Here is a 19,958-nt window from a genome sequence, read left to right on the forward strand (position 1 = left end):
TTATGGATTAACTGCCTTAATAATAGAGACGAGTTATATCCAGAAAAACTGAGGCTTTTTGCATGGTAGCACATGCGTATGTGTAGATACGGACATCAGACATAATTCATGAAAGCATTTATTCAGCTATTTATAGGAGTGAGCTCATGGAAAAAGAAATATTCTGCTTGCAATGAGAAATAATAAACTAAAGACAGTACGTATAATACATAAATACTTCCCAAAATAATTTTTTGTATCTTAGTTTCCTCAAAATTAATTAAACACAAAAATAATTTTCATTGAACGTTTTTCCTCCAAAAAGATGTAATTAACTCAAATATCACTTAACTAGAGGTTTTATCTGCAGTTTTTATTAAAAAAAAAAGGATTAAAAAGATGTAGGGGAAAATGTGGAAAACAGTTACAGTTACCTATTATTTCTCTTATACAGCAGATAGATTTCAGGATGACAGTATTCCTCATTATAGCAATTCTGGTTTTGCTATTTTATTGCTTTATAAGACCTTTCATTTTTAGTCTTACCCTAACTTAGCTGTCTCATTGTTCCTTATGATCCTTTTGATTCAGGATGCAGAATAGAAAACTGCGACTCCTGCTTTAGCAGAGACTTTTGTACCAAATGCAAAACTGGCTTCTACTCACACAGAGGCCGCTGCTTCCGAGGATGCCCCCCTGGATTTGCAGCCTTGGAAGAGCTTATGGAATGTGTGGGTGAGTCTTCTAGCACAACCGTGCTGCTGAAGCAGCTCTTTTGCCAGGTGGATGGGTTCAAATACCTATGAAACTATTTTAAAGCTGTTGCTTAGTATTTTCTATCAAGAAATCTTCACTAATAGATTGTGTCTGGATCTCTTTACCCCTAATAATAATAATTAAAAAAACACATTTTTTTCCCAAACTTTGAAATATTACATTATTGGGAATGTCATTCTGTTCTGCATCAGAAAGTTCTGTCCTCTTAACTGTAAATCACCTTGTATGGGGATTTATAACTCAGAATTTGTATGATTTCAGGAAGGCCGGCTTTTGCATTAGAACTTTAAGTCAATGATGTACTTGTTGCACTCTTGTCCTCATAAAACTACCTGCTCATATTGCCTTTAATGAATGCCAGAAACCCAGGGCAGGGGAGATTAAACTCCTGTAGCATCTGGGCTTCAAATTCACTTTTAGTTTCTCTGCAGCTCCCCCCTTTTCTATTAGCAAGTAATAAATATAAACCACCAAATAAGTGTTTTTAGTAGAAATTTACTTTATAACTCTGAGCCAGCATTGGCAGTTTTCACAATGTTTCTGGAGTGTCACAATTTGGTGTTTAATCTTGAAGTCTGGGAACAGTGTCAGAACAGACTCTTTTCTTTCAAGAGTGTTCCTTGCATTTCATGATGGTGAGAACCTGGAAGTGTGACTCTTGAGCTTTGCAAATCCAGGTGACAATGAAATAGGATTTATTTATTAAAAAGAAAAAAATCTAAATCAATCTCATGAGTTTAGGAGGGTATTGAATATTTGGGACTGACGTGATGTCTATACATACAGATTGATAGTCTTACGGTTTTATGCTCAGATTGATGCCAGCCAAAAAGATTCTTTCAGGTTCTGTAAGAGATTTTAATTTTGTTTCTAAGTTTTTGCCTGTAAACAGTAAAACTTTCAAGTGGTGGTTTCTAGTAGTGTATTCTAATGAAAAAAAACAAACTAAAGGAAAAAAAAACCCAGAAGAATTGCTCATTCGTCTTTTTGTTTGCTTTATCAGAAGGCTGTGAAGTGGGTCAGTGGAGTGAGTGGGGAATTTGCAGCAGAAATAACAAAACATGTGGATTTAAGTGGGGCCTGGAAACGAGAACAAGGCAAATTGTGAAGAAGCCAGCGAAAGACACGATACCATGCCCAACCATTGCAGAATCCAGACGGTGTAAAATGGCCATGAGGCATTGTCCAGGAGGTAAGCACAGTCCATGCCACAAAAATCTTTATGAGCTTTCCTTAACTGAAATCCTATTTCTAACTTGAGAAAAATTCTATTTCATCCCAGCTGAATGGGAAATCCTGTCTCTGTTCTGCCAGCCAAGGCTGAAAGGCGGTGGTACTACCCGGTGCTGGTGTGATGGGTATTTAAATTAAATGAAGTTAGTTACACATGACATTGTTAGCTGGAACTGTTAGCTGGAATGTGTTATTTGTTCTGAATATCGTAGATCAGGGCCAGACTGTGATAGGTGTGATACAAGCAGAATAGTGATAAATATCAAGCTTTTCAGCATGAGACCAGCTTATGGCAATTACCACAAGCAGATAAAAGGAATAATCAAATTTCTTTCTCATGGTGTTCTAAGACTTAAGTAGTGATGCTGGTTTGAAAAAGGAAGTGGAGTTCCAAACTTGTGTCCCATTTGTAGACACCATAGAGGAGACACATCACTGGTAGAGAGGAGTTTTTGTTATCTTTTAAATTGAAATGATTAACCTTTCACTTGTGCTGACTGAACAGTTACAGAATTTTCAGAATTTGTAGGAGAGGTGGATGATCAACACATGATAAAGATGCCATTCCTTTTGGAATCACAGGATTTAAGAAAGATTCAGTCTTCAAGACATCTCTAGTCCAGCCTCCTGCTGCAAGCTGGGTCAACCATGAGATCACACAAATAAGAAGGAGTAAAGGGTTGCAGAGTTCTGAGAAAAGCTATAACCTTATGAATAAGCTAAAACTGAAATAATCTTAGAATAAGATAAACATAAATAAGTTTGCTTTGTGTTCTGGGATTGTTGAGTATTTCTCTCTTGGCTTGAACATACTGCCTGCCAGTATGTGTGAAAATTATACATAAAGTTTTAGTTTACAGATTAAATCTGTGCAAGCTTCATTTTTGTCTCTAGGACCCTGACACAATCTGGAAGAGAATATAAAGATGCTTCTCTGTTATCCAGGTCAACTGAGTCTGTTGTGCACTCTTCCTGTCTGTCCCACTCCCTGTACCCATACGCATGTACATGCACATAGTACATAGTCATAGTGGTACTGGAGTGCATTGTACAACACAGTTAATCTGCAACCTTAAATAAACTTCTCAAACACATTGAAGAGTGGAACCTACAAAATTAACATCTCTGAAGGAAGGAAGATGGAAAGGTAAAAAGACTGATTTGGGCTGCCACGGTGTATGTCTTACGGTATCTTTGAATGAGAATCAGCTGCATCTACATCAAGGAAGCTACAATTACTAATATTGCAGCCTGCTGAGGTGGATGAGATCTACAAATTACATCTAACAAAGTCTGAAGCCCAGATGGGATTAGTGATCAGATCAAGTGGGGAAATGTTTTACTGCTAAAATGAAAGGAAGAAAATAGACTGTGTGAAGCTCTACAAAATTATAGAAACATAGAATCATAAAATACTTTCAGTTGGAAGGGACCTTTAAAAGTCATCTAGTCCAAGCCCCCTGCAATGAGCAGGGACATCTTCAACTAGATCAGGTTGCTCAGAGCCCTGTCCAACCTGACCTTGAATGTTTCCAGGGATGGGGCATCTACCACCTCTCTAGGAAACCTGTGCCAGTGGTTCACCACCCTCACTGTGAAAAATTTCTTCATTATATCTGCCCTCTTTTAGTTTAAAACTGTTAACCCTTGTCCTATTGCTACAGGCCCTGCTAAAAAGTCTGTTCCCATCTTTTTTAGAAGCCCCCTTTAAGTACTGGAAGGCTGCAGTAAGGTCTCCCTGGAACCTTCCCTTCTCCAGGCTGAACAACCCCAAATCTCTCAGTCTGTCCTCACAGGAGAGGTCTTCCATCCCTCTGATCATTTTTGAGGCCCTCCTCTGGACTTGCTCCAACAGGTCCATGTCTTTCCTGTGCTGAGGGCTCCAGGGTTGGACGCAGGACTCCAGGTGGGGTCTCACCAGAGTGCAGTAGAGGGGTAGAATCATCCCCCTTGACCTGCTGGTCATGTTACTTTGGATGCAGCCCAGGATATGGTTGGCCTTCAGGGCTGTGAGCGCACATTGCTGGCTCCTGCCCAGCTTTTCCTCCACCAGGACCCCCAAGTCCTTCTCCGCAGGGGTGCCTTCTATCCCTTCCTTTGCCCAGACCCAGATGCAGGACCCTGCACTTGGCCTTGTTGAACCTTACGAGGTTCACACAGACCCATTCCTTGAGCTTGTGCAGGTCCCTCTGGATGGCATCCTGTCCCTCAGGTGTGTTAACCTCACCAATCAGCATGGTGTCATCTGCAAACTTGCTGAGGGTGCACTCAATCCCACTGTCTGTGTCATTGATGAAGGTACTCAACAGTACTGGTCCTGTTATGGACCCTTGAGGGACACCACTTGTCACTGATCTCCATCTAGACATTGAGCCATTGACCACTACCCTCTGGATGCGACCACCCAACTAATTTCTCATCCACCCAACAGTCCACCCATCAAATCCCTATTTCTCCAGTTTAGAGAGGAGGATGTTGTGAGAGACCATGTCAAAGGGCTTATAGAAGTCCAGACAACATCTTGTTCTATGTTGAATATCTTCATCAATGACGTAGACAGTAGGATCGAGTGCACGCTCAGCTAGTTTTCAGACGACACCAAGCTGACTGATGAGGTTAACACACAGGGAAAGGATGCTAACGTCTTCCCTTGTCCACTGATGTGGTCAGTCCATCATAGAAGGCCACTAGGTTGGTCAGGCAGGACTTGCCCTTGGTGGAGGCATGCTGGCTGTCTCAAATCACCTCCCTGTCCTCCACATGCCTTAGCAGAGCTTCTAGGAGGACCTGTTCCATGATCTCCCCAGGCACAGAGGTTAGGCTGACAGGTTGGTAGTTCCCAGGATCACTCTTGCTACCTTTTTTAAAAATGGGTGCCATGTTCCCCTTTTTCCAGTCTCCAGGGACTTCACCTGACTGCCATGACTTTTCAAATATCATGGAGAGTGGCTTGGCATGCCATGACCTTTCCAATATCATGGAGCGTGGCTTGGCAGCTACATCAGCCAGTTCCCTCAGGTCTCTGGGATGCATCTCATCAGGTCCCAGAGACTTGTGCATGTTTGGTTTCCTCAGGTGGTCTCGAACCTGATCTTCTCTTACAGTGGGAGGGACCTGGCTCCTCCAGTCCCTGTCTTGCAGGGACTGGAGAGGTGTGGGAGGAGAGACTGCCAGTGAAGACTGAGGCAAAGAAGTTGTTCAGTATCTTAGTTTTCTTCTCATCCATTTTTAAGTTTGCCAGTCTTGCTTATCGGGGGTACGTTTTCTTTGACCAACTCCAATCTCCAATCAATATTTTTTTTTCCCCATACAGATGCATGAAGTTTATGTTGTAGTGGAAAATTCAAGAAAATTGCAGAATATTTTCAATTACGCTCCATGTGGTAGAGATATGTGTCTATAGTGGCAAGTATTCCATGGATGCAACATCCAGCTTCTATATAAACTCCTGGCAAGTAGAAATTTACAGGTATAGGTTTAGTCTTGTTAATTTAGTTAGCATACAAATTACTCAAATTGTTGTAAATAGTTCAAGAAATGTGCTTAAGTGGACCACAATATTTATGAATGCTGTAGAATGCTCATGTAACTGTGGTAATCTGGACCTATTGAGCATTCATACCTTTTTGTACAAGATTCTCTTAGGTCATTTCAAAAGTTCTCGTCCAGCAATTCAGTCGCTGATGAAACGTTTACCTCTGAAATTTTACCTTTTTAAAGGCACAGTGGTGGGCTTTCCTAAGAGTTAGGAAGTTTATTGCCTAGTCCATATCAAAGATCATTGACTAAATCTCTGCGTTTTTTTCACTGTGTTTCAGCGAAGTTACAGCTACAAATGTAAATTCAGCGTGAAAGGCTTGTAGTACTCTTTCATAATCGTGAGCTCCAGTAAATCCTAAAGATTACGGTCCTGTCCTGTCCTCTCGTGGTGTGGAATTCCCTGCCTGTGTTTTCAGAGATAAAAATATGTATGTAGAAAACTGCATGTTTGAACTCTCTGCACTGATGATGTTTATTATTGCTTCGGTGCAATCATATAAAACTCTGGCCAGGGTATAAACTCCTTTCTCTCTCCTAAGAAACTCCTGGGAGAGAGTGTGTTAGTGATTTAAGTGCCCGGGTCAAGTCTTCTCCAGGCCTGGTTGTCTCCGCAGGTGAGGAAGCCACAGAGATTGTCCTGTTTGAAACTCCTGCTTCGGAGTATGTTTTAATTATGATTATATACATGACTGGCCTAAGATCCCATTCCTTTATCACATTTAATGTAGTTAGCAGGTTGCACCAACACTTGAAATGTTTCTTTGCTTACTTCCTCGCTGTGAAGTAGCAGGAGGCAGAGATGCTGGTTACGGGGAAGCTGAAATCGGGCAGATCCTGGCTGCTAAGGAGGGCATTCTGTGTTTTTAAAAATACGGTGTTTTCCTAATGTTAGAAATTTTGTAATTGAACTTTTAAGCCGAGGAAATAAGAGAAAAATGTAAGGTTAGCACTACTGGGGAACTGAAGAACCGTAATCCCTGTAAATGTCAGTTGAGAGGCTGTTAATAAATCCTTTCTTCCTAATGTTCTCAGTACATAAACTCACACAAATGTGTAGGATAAGTATTGGATTATACTGCTAAAATGGTTGTAGATTGTGCTGGATTAAATTGAGCACAGGAAGTAAGGATATTTTTGGTAGAACAGGGTCAAATAAAGTGCTTTTGACACACGCTTTCTACTTCTGTACATTTTACAGTTACTATTTATGGTCCACATTACAGAAAAACTTCTGAAACAGATTTTTACACGTTTGCAGAAGTGGAGTTAAATTCAGTTTTCCGGCTAAGTACTTCACTTTCATATTTATCAAGGATTGAGATGTTACCCATCTGGCCATGTGGCTGTGGTACAAATGTAGCTGATGAAGAAGATTTCATTATCGCTTTCCCAGTATTTGCAGAGTTGTAGAGATACAAGCTGGAATGCAAGTGAAAGATGATTTCACTTCTTTGCTACTGAAGCCAGCAACGTAAAAGGACACTCTACTTGATTTCAAATATGTTACTCAGTAGTATTTTCTTATTGTCAGTACTAATTGTTTTAACTGTTATTACCAGATGGGAATGTCACATTTGTGTATCTGTTCATGTTATATATGTTACCCTGTGGCTTGGGTGTAACATGACTTATACTATGACAGGTTAGACGTAGAAGAAGATGACTTGGATCGTTCAGGCCACCTCCTACCCATGCTGGTCTATTTCTGATAAGCAATTTTCTCCTCTTTATCTCAAAAAAAAAAGAAAAAAAGAATTTTAAAAAAAGATCGATTGCATTACAAGCAATGGGGAAATTAGCAGGCAGAAATATTCTATGGGCTGATACAACTTGCTGTTCTAGAAGTTTTCCTATATATTTATAATGAATATTCTCTTTTTACCTCTTATTTTTACATGTTCCACATGCTAACCTCAGTAAATTACTCCTTTTTTGTTTGTGCCCTGGAGGTATTTGCAGATTGCTCTCATGTTTCTTATTAAGTATTACAAAGGCAAGCAAAACAGCTCTCTACTTCTTTTAGTCTTCCATCAGACCGCAGTTCTTCGAGTTACCTGATACATGAATATTACTCTATTATTTTTAGTAAGAATCATGATGCCATTTCTGAATGCTCATTTTGGACGTGAAGAAAGGGAGGTGAAGATGAGTGTATGTCTGCATTAATTTCCTGAGCTCAAAGGAAAGAAGGTAGCAGGACAGAGCATGAGGCTACAGTGGAAAAGGATTCTTTCCTTGACACAGACATGTAACTGCATGGACTTCATGCTGCTTGATTGGTCTTTGGAGGCTTTTTATGCAGTAATCTTTCTTCTTTCCATTGCTGCAATAGAATTTAAGACTTCTGGAAGAGCAACAGTAAAAAGACCAAATCAGGCTTTCTTTCCTTATACTGCAGTTACATTTCATTATTAATATTCAGAAATGATGACTGAAAAGACTGGAAGATTAAAGAATATATACATAAATATAGAAAACTAATAAATATACAAAGCTGCAAAATGCATGTTAACTAAGTAGTGTGAGTTACTTTAATTTGATAAGCTACTAGTGATATGGCAAACACAGAGTTAATGATCCCAGTTTGCAAAAACATTTAAGGTAGGATAAACAATATTTAGAGTAAATTCTACTCTAAATTCTACAACATACACTTTGGTGAAGACACTAGCTACACACTTAAAATATACTAAACCCCTCATATTTTCTAGTAGAAGCCATGTTACAAGTATAGTTATCTCTAGTAGGTAAGTATTTTTTCCTTCTTTAAATTGTCATGTTTCCTCTGAGAGTGAATGTTCTAAAATTTCTGGCTTTAACTTGACAACCTACAGTATAAAGGGTCAAAAATGTTGTTGCGTCATCCTTCCACTCCCCCTGAAAGTTTGGTGCTAATATTTGTTTTCTTTTGAAACCTGGCAGAGGAAATCAGGATTTCTCTCTTTTATTAGATTTATTTACAAGAGGCTAACTGAAGAATTTTTCAGTTGTGCAACCAACAATCATAGAATCATTGAATAATACAGGTTTGAAGGGACCTAGGAAGGTTACATAGTCCAACCTCCTGCTCAAAGTAGGGTCAGACAAGGTGGTCCAGGGCCATGACTTTGCACTTGTCTTCGCTGAATTTCGTGAGGTTCCTTTCAGCTACAATGAATCTATGCTTCATAAGTGAGAAGTAAAAAAAAAAAAAAGCTCAAAATAAATGTAGCATCAGAACTCAGTGAGTGGTCTTTGTGATCAGACAGACGATTATGTTCTTTTGAGCTTTTTGACTCCATCTACACTGAAGTGCCCAATGTGGAAAAGTTTGTAAGCCAGGATGCTTTTGAGACCTTTCACTTGCAGTCAGAAGTAGGCACAACGTCTACAAACATCATCCGCCTTTTGAGTGTCAATGCTAGGGCTCTGCCTGGGTGGGTCTCAGTAAACATAACCACCACATTTTATGTATCCTAGTGGTCTTGTTAAGTTACCAAAGAACAAGTAGCCCAAGTGGCAAAGACTGGTCCAGGAACAGCAAGAACTGTTGCCTTCTCCACAGAACAGTTGGGCACTGGGCTGGATTTGTCCATAGACTGTGCTGTCACCATCCTCGGAAGCTTCCAAGACCTGACTGGACAAAGCCCTGAACAATCTGGTCTAAATGGTCTCGATGCTACTGAGAGCAGAAAGTTGGACTGGGGACCAACCTGGAGATTCTGCTGCTGTGAAAGGCAGAATGTGCTGTTTAGGCTGAAAGAACACTGCTCTTCCTGTTTGGGCTTTGCAAAATTTCTGATATCTTCTATTCCCAATTAGAGAGAAGCTGGAATGACTGATCATAGGGAAAAGGAACAAAACAAGTCTTTACCATGTTTGTTACAGTGCCAAGATCTCTTACTTTGGCCTAAGTTATTGTTGTTGAAATAACATGGAGAGTATGTCTAATGTTTTGAATATAATACTAGCTGTAGTTTTATGCATTTCAGAGTTTAGCTTTAATCAATATGGAAGCTTAGTTGGAAGTGCTGATTTCTTAACTTACTTTATTATTGTTTGACCTCTTCACTTAATTGTTTTTGGCTGAATGCTGCACACTTTTAATTTCAAAATCTTGCATACGATCTAAAAGATGCATAGCACAATGTACCTTTATTTTAACTCGATTCACTATGGCAGTCTAAGAAAACATTGAAAGACTGGCAGAGGTACTGTAGAAATGCAGATGTAGAATGATATTTTAGTTTTAGATTTGCTTTGACTTTTCAAATCTTAAAGAAAAGCCCAGCCTAATTTGTTGACATTTTCAGTAAGCTGAGGATTTCATACCATTGTTAGTTAAGTCGTGACATAAATGTGTCAAGTTATAGATAAAAAAAAAGATCCTACTTAGAAAAGCTTATCTTAACAGTTGAGGCATGATCTGAAGAGGGATGGTAGCAAACGGAAAGCGCTGTGGTTCTGGGAAAGATGACAAGATCTACAAACAATACAGTCTTACTTCTTTGGTTAGTATTGCATGAATCTTGAAGACATTGGAATATTATTTGTCACTGTAATACTAAAAATTACTGTTTAGAAGTCTTGTAAGCATTTCAAATCAGACTGTAGTATATAGTATTTACAACAATGTACTGTCATTGCCTACTGCAGCTCTCTCAATTTTGCAGTAGCACTGCACAAAATCTGCCCTTTTTTGCCCTCAGCAGACAGGTAGAAACTGCATTAAGTGGAGTTCTGCCCAGTATAGGCTCTGCTAGAATATTGGTATCACCAAGCAAGCTTGCCTCCTTGATATGTTTTGTGAGCACCAATTACACTCTGACCAAGAAGGCTTGGCCTTAGCTTGTCTGAAAATATAACCTATAATTTTCAGTTACAAAGCATGACTCAAAGCTTCTGAAGGAAAAAAGAAAAAGACATTTCAGCATCAGCAGAAAGCTTACAAGAAGTAAACTCCACCAAAGGCACTTATTTGCCCAGTGCAGGGTGGGAAAGCAATATTAATAAGCAAATGTTTTTGCGAGTGTTTTAGTTGATGGCCATTCTGCACATTTTGTGAAGGAGCTGGCAAGTGGGAGCAAGAGGGGACAAGATGAACGTAGTGTGGAGACTTTCCAGAGAACACGAACTGCTTTATAGCATGGCTTAACCCTCAGAGCCTGGCATGCTTGCTAGTAAGTTTGTTCAGGAAACAAGATTTTGTCAGCTGCAGAATCTGCTTGTCTGGATTGTCAACATCTGCTTCGTACAGAGGATGTTGTGCTGAGAGTATTAAAATATTTTTTTTGCTACCCTTTAGCTGATAACATTCAGAAGGGACTGCTGCAGGTGAAAACTAATAGTAAAGGAAATCCAAACCCTAAGGAAAATGAAAGCTGTAATACTGCTTATTTCAGTGAGGGTGCCTGTAACTAGACTTTAAATAGTTTAAGGCAAGAGGTATATTTATAATATCAATAGTCAGTAAGTTTGTGCCAGCTTCAAAAAGAGCACAAAGGTTGTAATTTCTATTTGCTAATAATAAAAAAACCCAAAATCTAATTAGTAGTTCAGTTTGGAAAGGACCTCGGAAGGTCATCTACTCTAGCCTCCTGTTAAATCAGGTCAACTGTGAGAAAACGAGGATTAGCTATTACTCTGTCAGTCCTCAGAGATTAAATATTTTTCCTTTTTTGGTCATAGCTCGGTTCCTTTTCATATGTTTATTTTTGAGATGCTGATTTATAAATTATTGGACAAATGGTGTTATTTTAATTTGTTTCTAAGTGAAAAATATAAAAATGCACAGCAAATTTGAAATTGTATTTTCATATTTGCATTCATTTACACTTAGATGTGAAAATTTATGTAATGCATGTATATGCCTGTGTTGGAGCACTTCTATATCTGATGCCTCTTGGATTTGCAAGTAAAAGTTAGGCAGGGTTCCTCTCAGCTGATAGGATACTATAAAGTAACTGAAATATAACGAGAAACTGATTTTTCTTTTCTGCATTAAAATACAGTATTTTATATTATTTTTTTTCTTAGAAACAAAAAACCTATACTGATATTTCTTATATTTTTGTCTTCTTTTTCTCTTCTGCAGCAGGGATAGGAAAATTAGGAATTTGATGATAGGGGAGTGTTCTTCTTCATACTTCTGTATCGCAGCAGTAAAGAAAATTAAGGTGTATTAATGATGAAACATGAGCAGATATGTTCTTTCCTTAAGGCTGGTGAACAACAAATCTGTTAGATCCTGACAACCCAGTATGACATGTTGATGTTCACAGCTATAGGACAGATATATGGAAAGGTTAATATAAATATTATTTTTCAGTGTAATTTGTGTGTTACTTGGTCATATGAATGAGGAAATATGTGACTGAATGAATCTATGCAATCCTGTTCTGAAACCTCCCTTGCACACAAAATGTTTCAGATGAATTTTTGTTACAGCACTTGTTTTAAAAAAACAACTTGCCACCTGAGCAACAAAAATGCTGAATACACAGAGAAAAGAAAACGCATGCACGTGTGAGCTAAGAGATTAAATATCTGTATTACACATGCATTTGATCCCTATTCATTAAAATGAGTTCAAGTATAAACTTAGTGTGACTTTTTAAAAATTGCTGTTATTTTTCTATTATGTTGTTGGAAGCGATCTATTCCCTAGTTATTTTCTAAACAGAAAATGCAATCTGATTAGACTCGTATCTGACAAGTTGTTAGAAATAGTTTTTATAAGCTATATAAACTTGAACATCAGTTTGATTAGCAGTTATTTTTAATTCTAAAACCAAGTAGTATCTGGCAAGGACTAACACTCAGGTTTCCTCTGCAGGTTTGAGAGGAATGACTCCTCTTTGCTGTTACTAAATTACATCACATTGCTTGATGGTCTTAGATGGCTCTCAAAGCTCTGTGAACAAGATATGGCTGTGGATCCATTGTCGTCCGTTTTGTATCTGTTTGAATTAAGGTCAGTTAAATTAAGCAGCTAAGCAATTAAGCGCCCTGAAAAATTTCAACAGTTATTAAAAATAACCCTTCCAACATTTACGTAATTAGTATGTTCTGTCTTTGTTTGTGCTCATTCAGTGTTCATAGAATTTCTCAAAGTTTGGGGTTATTTTTTAACTTTGGGTTGGTATTTGCCTTGAAACTGGTATAGTGGATCTGGCATGGAAGTTGAGGCAACTTGATATTAAGTCACAGTGCTCCTACAAATCTTTTTTGCTGTTTTAGTCCAGATAAATATATAATGGGTTACAATTGCAATTATTAAAGTTTGTGGGTTTGTGTGAATATGATGAAATCATAGAATCATAAATCTTTGGGTTGGAAGAGACCTTTTAAGGCAGTGAGCAGGGACATCTTCAACTAGACCAGGTTGCTCCGAGCCCTGTCCAACCTGACCTTGAAGGGTTCCGGGGGTGAGGCATCTACCACCTCTCTGGGCAACCTGGGCCAGTGGTACATCACCCTCACTGGGAAAAATTTCTTCCTTATACCTGGTCTAAATCTGCCCTCTTTTAGTTTAAAACTGTTTCGCCTTGTCCTATTGCGAAAGGCCCTGCTACAAAGCCTGTCCCCGTCTTTCTTAAAAGACTCCTTGAAGTACTGGAAGGCTGCAGTAAGGTGTCCCCAGAGCCAGGCTGAACAACCCCAACTTCTCCAGGCTGAACAACCCCAACTCTCTCAGCCTGTCCTCATAGGAGATCTGTTCCATCCCTCTGATGATTTTTGTGGCCCTCCTTTAGGCCCGCTCCAACAGGTCCATGTCTTTCCTGTACTGAGGGCCCCCGAGCTGGACACAGGACTCCAGGTGGGGTCTCACCAGAGCAGAGCAGAGGGGCAGAATCCCCTCCCTCGACCTGCTGGCCATGCTGCTTTAGTTGCAGCCCAGGATACGCTTGGCCTTCAGGGCTGCGAGCGCACATTGCCGGCTCATGTCCAGCTTTTCATCCACCAGTACCCCCAAGTCCTTCTCAGCAGGGCTGCTCTCGATCCCTTCATCCCCCAGCCTGTACTGACAATGGGGGTTGGCCTGACCCAGGTGCAGGACCCTGCACTTGGCCTTGTTGAACCTCATGAGGTTCACATGGGCCCATGCCCTGAGTTTGTCCAAGTCTCTCTGGATGATGTCTTGTCCCTCAGGTGTGTCAACTGCACCACTCAGCTTGGTGTCTTCTGCAAACTTACATATACATTACTTATATTGAAACCTGTAACTTAACTTGGATATGAGTAGCCTGAATTTCCTTGGAGTAATGTTGTAGTCAAGTGTGGTTTTGGTTTGTTTGCTTATTTAACTGATGGGTCAGGTTTTTAAAGGTTTTAAGAGGCTTAATTCTCTTTGTCTTAAGCAGCATTTAAAAATTCATAGTTCTTTTTAAAACTAGAAATAAAATCTGTCTAAAGTGACCTTTAGAGGCTACCTTTCAAGATATTAGCAAAACACTTTTTGGAAGTGTTTTGGAAAAGGTTGTTGTCATCCAATTTCTGTTTTGATTTTCCTTCTTTAGTACCACTGCCCAAAGCATATCTTGTAATGGACTGTATATACCTGAGTGTAAAGTTTTAGCCCTATGTACCTTATCAGGACAATTCAGCCTTTGAGATTCTATGTATTGTTTTATAATATTGCAGCTTGATACATTTTCAACTTATTTTCAAAGGATTATGAGGGAATTACGGCAGTACAAAAGGGCCAACTCAAGCACAATTTTCCCCTCCTTGTGAATATAAATTATCCTTCAATCCTCCTTTTTAGTTAAAGTAATAGGAAATATTTTCTTGGGAAGACTTTCACTTAGTTTTTCCAACCATTAAAAGGTTGTACGCACAATGTATTTATTGCCATTATTATATCTTACACCACATAAGTACTTTCAACATGTGTTTCCTTAAGTATATGGTATTTCAGATGCAGCATGAGCATCATGTGATGCAGTAGCTCCTATGGGAATTCTCGGTTTTTAATGAATAACTGAGTAAGTACCAGAGTGCAAATCCTTGTAAATGACCAGAGTGTGTTAGAACTGTCCCATGGCAATTATACAGTTCAGGGTTGTTTAAAAATGAAGGAGAGCCAGCTGCTAATCCACATGGAAATAGAAATACTGAAAAGAGCTGTAGCTGACCCAAGTGCGCAGATTGAATTTGTCCATAAAAGGTACCTGACAAATTTTATTGTGCATGCCCTTATGAAGTAACTCCTGTTGGTTTTGTGTTTTGCTCATTCTGAAACTACAGTCCACCTGTAGGAGGAAAGGCCATATACTTAATCATTTCTGAGTCTCAGCCAGACAGCTTTTTTTTATACTTTATAGTGTTAGCCATTTCAGTCACAGCAGAGAAACCAGACATTCACCTGCCTGAGATTGTATTTTCCTCCCTGAAGATCAATCAGTAAGGCACAGTTGTATGTGTATCATCTCCCAGACCACGGGCCTGGGGACGGCAGGTCTGGAGACCGATCTGCTTCAGGTGTGGGATGTCAGGAGAGCGGTCAGCCGCGCTCATTTTTAAGGATCCACCTAAGGCTTTCCATGCACAGAAGTCTCTTCTTAAGTAATAAACCTATTAGGCTATACAGATATTATTTGTTTTCACAACATAGATGCAAGGGCTACATCCTCGCGTACTCCTGGCGGAATTTTTGGTTGGGTGTTTCTGATACACCTCGTCTTTTCTACAGTTCACCTCTTCCAGCAGAACACTGTAATTGCAGTGTTTGGATATTGGAAGTTATCCCATAAATAATGGCAACTGTGACTGAAGTAGAAAGACTTTACCATACTATAATATTTAGAAAATATGCAGTATTTGTATGCAATATTTAGAAGATTCTATCTGCCTCATCTTTAAGGTTGCTATAAGAAAACACATGTACGACTCTGAATGTTGGACCTTGCTCTGTGGGACTGGCTTGGTGGTATCTAACCAACTGTGACAGAAATGAGGTTCTTTGGATGCAGATGTGATTACCAACAGTTAAATTATCAGTTTCAGTAGATAAAGCGTTTCAGCTGAGACATAACTGGTGCATGCTCCTTGCAGAGTACCAGTGCAAAGTAAACTGTCGAACATCACCCTCTGACTTGCAGTAGGCTAGCAGTGTGCCCGCAGCCAACTGCGTGGCTGTTAAGCTAGAAACTCGTTACACTGCTTTAACTTGATTAATTGTGATGGCCTGTCTGTACCCTTTATAGTACCTTCTTCTGGAGAATCTTTTGGAATGTGGCCTGCCTGCTTGACAGCTAGTGGCAACCTAAGGTAGCCTAAGACAGGAGCCACGTGGATTCAGGCTGAATTCAGCAGAAATTGTTTGCTCCTGTCCCACAACCAGACAAGGCAAATCTGGGGAGTAAAGAATCCAGCAAAGAGGAGGAGAGAGGAAAGAATCTGAGCAATAGACAGTTACGGTTTCTTCCTGTTCTTTGGCTCTTTAGACAGAAAAAATCATGCAGGGACATCTGAGTCCTAATTAATGGCCTTGTTAGCTGAGTGCAAAAGGCAAAGCCTATCCACACATGCTGCTTCACTGACTGGTTTCCAGTGGCTTTTAAAATTTGACACACAATGGGCACGTCTACAATGACGCGTAGTTCAGGGGCTCGCAAGCTGGTGCTACATAAGGTAGCTCAAGAAACAGAAACCGTTTAAAAGTGCCAGCAGAATGCTGTGCAGGAGTTAATTACCCCTGCTGAGAGACAGGATTTATTAGATCAGGCACAGTGCCGTGCATATGTGATGTTTTCAGACCGTGAGGTACTATGTTTGTGATAAAGATCTGTGATTTGCCATATGGACGCATAGCTCACAAGTGCTAACTTGGGGGACTCATGCTCTTGTGGGATTTATTCCTGTCAAATAAGTATCACAGAGGGGCTCACAAAAATTCTGGAAAGGGACACCGCTCAATTCATAAATGCAGCAGCTTCCAGTACTCTGCTGTAGGCCAGATTTAATTTAATTTACTTGCACCAGCTGGCTACAGGAGTCAAGGGAGAATGCCGACAGGGAATAGGTGGAGGAGCAATCTCCCCAGCTGTTCTCACTCGATCAAGTCACCGACAGCATTAGAACTAGGCTGGAGTCAACTGCACTGATTTTTAAGGATGTGCTGTGGAAATCCTTCCTAGAGAGCTTCTAGATATGTCTGCATCTTTACCTCTCATGAGCAGCACAGAAGGAGGGGAATGGAGGAAAAGATCTGCTGCTTTTTAAAATTTTTGTTGGTTTTGCTTGTTTGGGGTTTTTTTTAGTGTTTTCTGACCTAATTTGAGATAATTTTACCTCAGATTGGACAGCGTGGACACCACTGATTCCCAGAGTACTTTTTGCTTTGTACCTCATAGGTGAATGAAAAAAATCTTCTTCTTGAACGGTTTGAATTCTAGGTTCATTCTAAAGAACTACAAACATGACTGCAGATAATGTTTGGAAAAGGAGAGGGAAGGTGAGCAGAGAAAAAGAGCAACAGAAAGCAACAACTGCTCATGATGAACTGGGCATCCCTACTCTGCATTGATTTTACATGGTATTACGGCCTCACATTAAAAATGGGTAGATTTAAATAATTTTCTGGGCACAGTCTTAAAAATGAATTAGCCTAAAATGAGTAGTAACGTGTAAAATAGCAATGCAGTACCACAGAGGTAACTCAGTACTGTACCTGTGTCAGTATAACATTCTGCACCAGATGATCAAGCACAGAAGCAGTATTAGTTATGGTGGACACAATACTGCACCAATACGCTTGGTTCCCAAAGGGGGTCCTTTATGCCTTTATGCAGTAAGTCCTTTCTCTTAAATGTATTTATTTTGTGTGTCTAAACTGGCACAGCTTAGATTCCGAAGGGGTTCCTGAAGTCTAATATAAAGTGTCCTCCACTGAGGATTGGAATTTTACATCATCTTTGCCATTTAATGTGAGAGTTAATCAGTTTACGTTTCTTTATGCGGTGTGAATCAGGAAGAAGGCTATTGGAGTTCAAATGAAGGCTGAGTTTATACAGCCTTACATATCGCCTTCAAGTTTGACACTTTAATCTCATGTCGTGCACATCTATTTACTGCGCATAAATATTGCAGACACAGTAGCAAACTGTTAGCTCATCTTTTAAGACTATTTATTTGAGATCTTTCTTCTTGTAGAACCTGATCAGCTTGGCTGTTCATATATTTTTCCATTTTAAGCCTTTTTATTTAAATTATAATATATTGGTTTCCTGTGAGCTTTCCTTGGCATTTTTAGCTGTTCAGACACGTAAGTCTGATAACTTCTGGGAACCTGGTACCAAGTCAGGCTCTGCTGGAGAGCAGAGAAGCATGCAGGTATCTAGTTGCAAAGGGCAGCAGCAATAGGACACCAATAAGAGCAGGTGCTTTACAGCATGTCAGATTTATTAAGAATTTTGTTTAAGAAGTTCAAACAAGGGGCGTGACTTTCAAGCACCTATGTTTGAGTTGCACTATCACGTAGCGTAAAGGTCACAGGTAATAAAGATCACATTAATATCCCATGAAAACACCGTGGCACGCGTTATAGTGAACTCCTGATGAAAATGACAGCCAGCTCTTAAATTATTCTGCTTCTCTGTCAGATACAAATGTGAACGTCTTGAATGGGTTGCCAACTATACTTATACAAAGAGTTTAGAACAGTAGGAAGAGTACTGTAAAAAATGTCAAACATTTTTACTTAATTCATTGCACTTAAAGTTGCACAATGAAACCTTAGCTGTTGACTAGATGCAAGTGCCAGGCAGCTTTGATCAGGTCCAGCATAGCTGTCTTGAAGCTAGATTACATTTAGCTTTAATACTATAGTATCTTCAATACTGACAAAAGTGCTACATTTGTCTGCTACTTGAAATGGCAAATGCCTAAAGGGTTTCTAAGACAAAGATAGTTAAAAACTACCACAAAGATGGTTAAATTCCAGCTTTGTATTTTTGCTCTGAATTTATGGACCAGATTATTTTGTTACCTCCTGATTTACCATCTGTTCCTTATAACATCTAAACTAGAAGAAACAATTTTTGTGAGGCCTAGCAAAGAAAACCCACAAATTGGCCAAATATAGAGAATAAATTTTAAGCATTGCAAAAGATTGTGCAGGAGAGATGCACTAAAAATCAGTTCACGTCTCTGCCATATGGCACTAGGAGTGATATATGAGTAGGACTATTTGAGTGTATTTACAACAGAAGAAAAGATTTGATAACTGATGGCTGAAGAAATTTCTGTGCCATAAGAACTCCACAGACAAAAATTATCAGCTGAGCAAGTCCTGTGTCAGGCTTCACATCATTGCTCCGGTTAGACAACTGGAATAGCTGGTGGAAGGTTTCTAGCTAAAAGGAAGTACTGTGGCTGAATACTGGGAGGTAAGTCTCGAAGGACAAGGAAGTTGGTTTCAGGATCATTACAGACTGTGTCAGTTTTATAACACAAAATACTGACATTCAGATATAACGGTCAGAATCAATTTTTCATAATCATTGAAGGTGATTAAATATATATTCTCTGCAGGACATATGAATAGATGCTATCAGCTGTAATTTGCAGCACTCAGTATGTGATTATTCTGCTACCAGACTTTCTTAATCGGCTCTGCAATCCAGTGCCAGCTTGAGTATAGGCTGCGGTAATACCCCTTTTGGGAGCAGGGGAAGCCAGTGGATCATGAGTCCCAGACATATAAATGGAAAAATCCTGGGAGATAAAAGTTCATTTTCTCTTGCAGCTGTGGCAAGGAAAAGGAGAAGAGGGATTTATCATTTCTGCAGAACTCAGTAATAGAGATGGCCCAAAAAAGAGCAAAGAGTTTTGTAAGAAGTTTTATAACATGCTGAATATTTCTTTCAACTGGAGGGGTTTTTTTTTATTAAATAAGTAATTGTCCTTAAAATTTCAAGCTCTAAAAAAAGTTGATTCATATGTCTTTTCCAGAGTAATGTTTTTTGGGTGGGGTGTATTGTGAAAGAATAATATATTACTTTTCTCGTACTTTTCTTCCAACCATCTGAATTATTTTTTTCAGGGAGATAAAAGAAATTCCATTTCTTTGGAGGGGAACAGAGTCGCCCCTTTATTACAGTGTCAAAGGTTTACAGTATTTCAAACTGTGGCTCAAGCTTATAAAGCGTTCAGATCCTAGTTCTTTGGGTGAGACACGTACCTGGAATGGATCAGTGTTGTTCTGTAGATGAGTTCCTGTTGGTCTCTCATAGCATTGATGAGCGTGAGCTTCTTGATGGTTACTGCCAAAAGTCAAAAGTTCCATCACAGCCAGCAAAGATTCATTGCTTGATTGGTTAGAATGAGAAGCAAATCTGGCTGTTTTGTAATCATTAATTGTTCCACAAAGTAACGGGATCTCACAACTTAAAAGTGAATTTAAAATAGGAGCCAGAATATAACTACAGTCCTTCTCGCTTCATTGA

At 39.4% G+C, this 19,958-nt stretch overlaps 1 protein-coding gene across 1 annotated transcript; it reads left to right on the plus strand.

Annotated features, from left to right (window-relative positions):
* Window positions 1–570: 570 nt before the first annotated feature.
* Window positions 571–2,016, plus strand: RSPO2 (R-spondin 2; the record flags this gene model as incomplete). Its single annotated transcript, XM_010291317.1, has 2 exons — window positions 571–714; window positions 1,760–2,016. Coding segments are annotated over 2 exons (401 nt in total), but the record flags the coding sequence as incomplete, so codon positions are not given.
* Between the last annotated feature and the right edge of the window lie 17,942 nt (window positions 2,017–19,958).

Source organism: Phaethon lepturus, unplaced genomic scaffold, assembly GCF_000687285.1.
Source record: "Phaethon lepturus isolate BGI_N335 unplaced genomic scaffold, ASM68728v1 scaffold17147, whole genome shotgun sequence".
Lineage (NCBI taxonomy): Eukaryota > Metazoa > Chordata > Aves > Phaethontiformes > Phaethontidae > Phaethon > Phaethon lepturus.